The sequence below is a fragment of the Notolabrus celidotus genome, chromosome 18 (genome assembly GCF_009762535.1).
Source record: "Notolabrus celidotus isolate fNotCel1 chromosome 18, fNotCel1.pri, whole genome shotgun sequence".
Lineage (NCBI taxonomy): Eukaryota > Metazoa > Chordata > Actinopteri > Labriformes > Labridae > Notolabrus > Notolabrus celidotus.
The window spans coordinates 31286414-31292413 of record NC_048289.1 but is presented as its reverse complement, the minus strand read 5'-3'; the positions used below and the strand labels follow the sequence as shown (position 1 = coordinate 31292413).

The window sequence follows — 6000 nt, the reverse complement described above, 5'->3', positions numbered from 1 at the left end:
GGAGCTCAGGGACTCCAGAAAGGTCTATGGTTAGTAACTTTAATGGGACAGGAAGAGTTAAAGTGAGAGAGTCTCTATAGGAATAGTGATTCTTGATGTTGATGGTAGTTTTTGCTCTTTCAGGTCATATAGAGTCATCAGTGTTAATTTCAGTGAGTTTCATAACCAGCAAAAATTCCTTACAGGAGCTTTAATCTGAAGAAATCAACAAGTGATGACCGTGAAATCAAAATAAATGAACTGAACACTGTTTGAATGTTTTAATCTTTAATCAGCATCTAAGCACACTAGCCATGTTCGTGTTGTCTTGTGATAACAGGCAGGTTATCTAAATGACTTAAGATAAAGGTAAAGGGTCAGATGTTGTGAGCGTGCTTCAACTTCCAATAGAAGACTTTTTAGCTCCTCTTTCAAAGTAAGAGTCCAGACACACAGAGGCATTATAGAGGCTCAATTAGCCCAATGAGCATTAGCTTTAATTAAGATCTGACAGCCTTTCATCCTGATAGATTGTTTTGTGGACAGTTATCAATGACCAGGGTGTCATTTCTGTTCCATTAGATTTCAACCATTCACCACAGATTGATGAAGTAATCAGACTAACTTTCATTTTTGATTTTAGGAACCTCACTTGAGTGAAAAATCTCACCACAGCGAGCACTCAGCAGCTCAGCAGCTCAGCAGCTCAGCATCGTACGAGCGAAAGCTCCAGGGAAGCTTCTGAGTGCTCGCTGTGGTGAGGTTGTTTTGTCCTGTGTGTAACATGTGTGACTGATATTTACTGACACTTCTCTAACCCTCTGTTTCCTCTGCAGCACATCGGCCTCCCCATGTTCTCCCCCACAAGCCGGCCAAAGAGGGTCTACCAGATGACGCACGGGGTCCTGAACCTGCCCAGGAACCTCCTGCTGGACTGGATCTTTGGACACTCGCTTATCAACTGCCACGTGGAGCACCATCTCTTCCCCTTCCTGTCTGATAACATGTGTTTGAAGGTAGGAAACAATCAAAGCCCAATCAATACATCAGCAGTGATTAACAAGCTGTGCTGCCAGACGGACTTTAGAGACCGTGGACCTGTTTGTTGTGACGGACGGAGAACTGATCACAGGAGTTTAAAGGGTTCAAAGTCAGGGACCAACACAAAGCTATCATCAGTTTAAATATGCAAATTAAAGTTTAATCTGATCCAGGAGAGACTCATTGAAAGTAGATAAGAAATGAACACAGAGGCTGAAAATCCTGAAACAGGAACTGATGTTCTTGTAATTAACGGGTCTTCAGTTTGCTGAGATAACAACATCATGATGCAGATTAGTCAAAAGTCAAAAGTCCAGGTTATGAACCTAGGGAAAAAAGTAAATAGTAAAATGAACAGTGAGCCAGAATGAAGCCTCTATGGAACTGTCTCAGTGTACAGACTGTTTACAGTCAAACTGAGACTCACCAGAGGCTTAAATCTGGCTTACTCCAAGGTTAGGAGTTGGTTGAACCTAGTTAGTCTCAGCTTCACTGTAAATAGCAGGTAACCCAGAGACTTTAATGGGATATTTTGAAAGTTATGGACCTGGTGAGTCTCAGTTTCACTGTAAACAGTCCCACAGAGGCTTCCCTCTGGCTTCCTTCAGCGGTATGAACCTGAAACAGAAACTGATGTTCTTGTGATGTTCTTGTAATTAACGGGTCTTCAGTTTGCTGAAATAACAACATCATGATGCAGATTAGTCCAAAGTCCAAAGTCAAGCTTTGTCAGGTCTGTCCTCAAGAGGAGAAGAAAACTACGTCTACAATGTTTGTTTGTTGAATGGAGGTCTATGAAAGAGGATTAGATACACTGATGTTTCTTCAGCTCTGACCTTCTTCAAGGAATGTTCCATTTGTTCTAAGAATTCTGACATCATTAAAGACAGAATTCTGACATCAAAGACAGAATTCTGACATCATCAAAGACAGAATTCTGACATCATCAAAGACAGAATTCTGACATCATCAAAGGCAGAATTCTGACATCATCAAAGACAGAACTCTGACATCATCAAAGACAGAATTCTGACATCAAAGACAGAATTCTGACATCAAAGACAGAATTCTGAGATCATCAAAGACAGAATTCTGACATCAAAGACAGAATTCTGACATCAAAGACAGAATTCTGACATCATCAAAGACAGAATTCTGACATCATCAAAGACAGTATTCTGACATCATCAAAGACAGAATTCTGACATCAAAGACAGAATTCTGACATCATCAAAGACAGAATTCTGACATCATCAAAGACAGAATTCTGACATCAAAGACAGAATTCTGACATCATCAAAGACAGTATTCTGACATCATCAAAGACAGAATTCTGACATCGAAGACAGAATTCTGACATCATCAAAGACAGAATTCTGACATCATCAAAGACAGTATTCTGACATCATCAAAGACAGAATTCTGACATCAAAGACAGAATTCTGACATCATCAAAGACAGTATTCTGACATCAAAGACAGAATTCTGACATCATCAAAGACAGAATTCTGACATCATCAAAGACAGAATTCTGACATCATCAAAGGCAGAATTCTGACATCATCAAAGGCAGTATTCTGACATCATCAAAGACAGAACTCTGACATCATCAAAGACAGAATTCTGACATCAAAGACAGAATTCTGACATCATAGACAGAATTCTGACATCAAAGACAGAATTCTGACATCATCAAAGACAGAATTCTGACATCATCAAAGACAGAATTCTGACATCATCAGAGACAGAATTCTGACATCATCAAAGACAGAATTCTGACATCATCAAAGACAGAATTCTGACATCATCAAAGACAGAATTCTGACATCATCAAAGGCAGTATTCTGACATCATCAAAGACAGAATTCTGACATCATCAAAGGCAGTATTCTGACATCATCAAAGACAGAACTCTGACATCATCAAAGGCAGTATTCTGACATCATCAAAGACAGAACTCTGACATCATCAAAGACAGAATTCTGACATCAAAGACAGAATTCTGACATCATAGACAGAATTCTGACATCAAAGACAGAATTCTGACATCATCAAAGACAGAATTCTGACATCATCAAAGACAGAATTCTGACATCATCAAAGACAGTATTCTGACATCATCAAAGACAGAATTCTGACATCAAAGACAGAATTCTGACATCATCAAAGACAGAATTCTGACATCATCAAAGACAGAATTTTGACATCATCAAAGACAGAATTCTGACATCAAAGACAGAATTCTGACATCATCAAAGACAGAATTCTGACATCATCAAAGACAGAATTGTGACATCATCAAAGACAGAATTCTGACATCATCAAAGACAGTATTCCGACATCATCAAAGACAGAATTCTGACATCATCAAAGACAGAATTCTGACATCATCAAAGACAGAATTCTGGAATTCTGTCTTTGATGATGTCAGAATTCTAGAACACCTGCTGTTGCTCTCCATACAGACTGTTTTTCCTGATGACACCTGATTGGTTAATACTACTCAGACTACATAGACCAGAACCCTTCTCAAACTAAAACCTGGACCCTGAGACATCAGAATTCTGTCTTTGATGTCAGAATTCTAGAACACCAGCTGCCCTCCCTGATAGTGGAATCAATCATTACTGATGCATTCGAGGAAGTCAGGAAATCTAAACGCTGATTATCTTTAGTGACTCAGCATCAAGCAGATTTGTGTCTCAGTGTAAATGTTTGATCCAGAACAGATTGTTAGCTGCTCTTCATGCAGATATCTGTTTATAGAGAGACAGAAATCCTTAGATTACTAACCATGGGAGTCGGGATGTCAATCCGCCGGGATGTGCTCCTCCTGCTTTTGCTCTCCAGAACCAGACCTCTTCTCATTCGATGACACAAACCTAAAGTCTGGCCTTGTGTCCTTGCAGGTGAAGCCCGTCGTGTCCAAGTATCTGACCGAGAAGAAGCTCCCGTATCAGCAGGACAGCTACCTCTCCCGCCTGCAGCTCTTCTTCAACAAGTACCAGGAGCTGATGGTGTTTGCTCCGCCCATCACAGAGCTGGTGGGGGTGCAGTGATGACAGGAAGTGGTCTGTTCAGACTAAAGAATGCTGCTGCTGCTGCTAAAGGACACAAACTTCCACTTTAAGTGCTTTTTTTCTAGACATTTAACGACCTCCACTCTCAGAGTAGTTTTTAACCACATCAGCACCTTTAGTGTAGTTTGATATCAGGAGCTGGTATAATAAAATCCTGCATAGTTAGGCGTCATGTAAAAACAGCACAACGAGGACTGCATTAGGGTTTAACGTCGCTCTATTAAAGTCTCTCTGGTAGATTTCTGAACTGGCACTGTAGGGAAACTCCTCCTCATGAATAATCTTCTCATTCTGGATCACCTCTGTGTGTTTTCAGGGCGTCATATGAAACCGGGCATTAGTAGAAACTGTGGTTTCAAACCATTGACTAGTGAAAAAGAAGGATTATTGGAGCCACTACCCACAGCAGAAGAATTGTACTATTCTCACCATTTCTTTTTACACTTTGTCTTTTAATTTGTCTGCCTTTTCAGAGAACACTCATTCACAGAGATGATCAACTTTGTGCTTTATTACATGCAAAAAAACCTCAGTAATCATTAAAGGTGACTAAATATCTAACCTGAAACCTCGGCTAATCACCTCTCAGCTTTGTTTGCACACTATACAAACCCTAAACCTCTCTGTTCTGCTTGTACAAAGGAGTGCTTCAAACTTACAACGTGTCTGGGACATAACGACACCCTGAACCTGCAGCTGGCTCACACTACTGATACCTGCTTTTAAAGAAAGGCCTCATTTACACGACGGATGAGGATGTTTTGTTTTAATGCAAATGAAATCAGCTCAAAGGTGAGACTGTAACTACACACAGACATCAAAGTGGTCCAGCGTGTTTCTCTCTTCTGGTAATAAACAATTTTTCAAGATTTAAACTTTGTTCCTTTTCTCTTTATTGAGCTCAAACATTTAAATCCTCAAACACATCAGAGTAAAAAGTGCAGAGGTTCTTAAAGCTGCACCAGTTGCACCTTTTGGGCGCTAGGTGGCAGCAGAGCACACTCTAAGCTCCTCCTGACACATCACCACCTAGTTGAAGAAGCTTGTTCACACTTCTACTAAAACCTTTCACATTTTGATTAATAATGCATGGATGAGGTAAAGCTTGTGATGGTGCAGAGGGAAGAAAGAGCGGTACTTAAAAGGTATTTGTGGTCAAATTGTGGGAGGGAAAATCAGGAGGAAGCTGCTCAATCTTCCAATACTTAATTGCTGCTTTAGGTCAGTCTATGAAAGAGGATTAGGGACACTGAAACAAATAATAATTAAGGTCTAATAGATTTTTTTTATATTATTCTGAGAAAAAAAGACAGAATTCAGACTTTTTTCTTAGAATACTATAAGCACATTTTTATTGGACCTTAATTAAATTTTTGTCAGTGGCCCTAATCCTCTTCCATATTAATCACATTGTGCTCTGGAAACAGTCGTCTTTTGCAAGATGAAAAATGGTTCTCTAATATTCTTTATGCTCTCATATTTATGCATGACTTCCTGCACATTGTAACATATTATCTGTGCAGGGTGAGAGGTGAGAGAGATGAATTTAACACCTTACTTTGGTGAAGATGAAAAATATGTTCTCTGCACCAATATCTGTGATTTCTCCAGTTCTAGCTTCTCTACACTGACTCCCAATAAAATGTAGAATAGAATTTAAAATCCTTCTTTTAACCTACAAAGCCCTTAAAAATCAGACACCCTCGTATCTTAAAGAGCTCATAGTGCCCTATTACCCCTCTAGAACTCTACGCTCCCAATATGCAGGCTTGCTAGTTGTACCTAAAGTCTCTAAAAGTAGTATGGGAGGTAGAACCTTCAGTTATCAGGCCCCTCTCCTTTGGAATCATCTACCAGTCAGGGTCCGGGAGGCAGACACCCTCTCCACTTTTAAGAGTAG

General features: G+C 39.9%; 1 protein-coding gene across 1 annotated transcript; it reads left to right on the top strand.

Annotated features, from left to right (window-relative positions):
• The first annotated feature begins 206 nt into the window (after positions 1-206).
• On the top strand, positions 207-4975 carry fads6 (fatty acid desaturase 6). The gene is made up of 2 exons (XM_034708125.1): positions 207-995; positions 3930-4975. Exons 1-2 carry the CDS (start codon positions 831-833, stop codon positions 4077-4079), a joined length of 315 nt encoding a protein of 104 aa, XP_034564016.1. The 5' UTR covers positions 207-830; the 3' UTR covers positions 4080-4975.
• Positions 4976-6000: the final 1025 nt, after the last annotated feature.

Bases quoted from the DNA above. Each gene is read 5' to 3' on its own strand.
- fads6 (XM_034708125.1), top strand. From the start codon at position 831: ATGTTCTCCCCCACAAGCCGGCCAAAGAGGGTCTACCAGATGACGCAC. The intron at 996-3,929 runs GTAGGAAACAAT...GTGTCCTTGCAG, and splicing joins CTGATAACATGTGTTTGAAG to GTGAAGCCCGTCGTGTCCAA.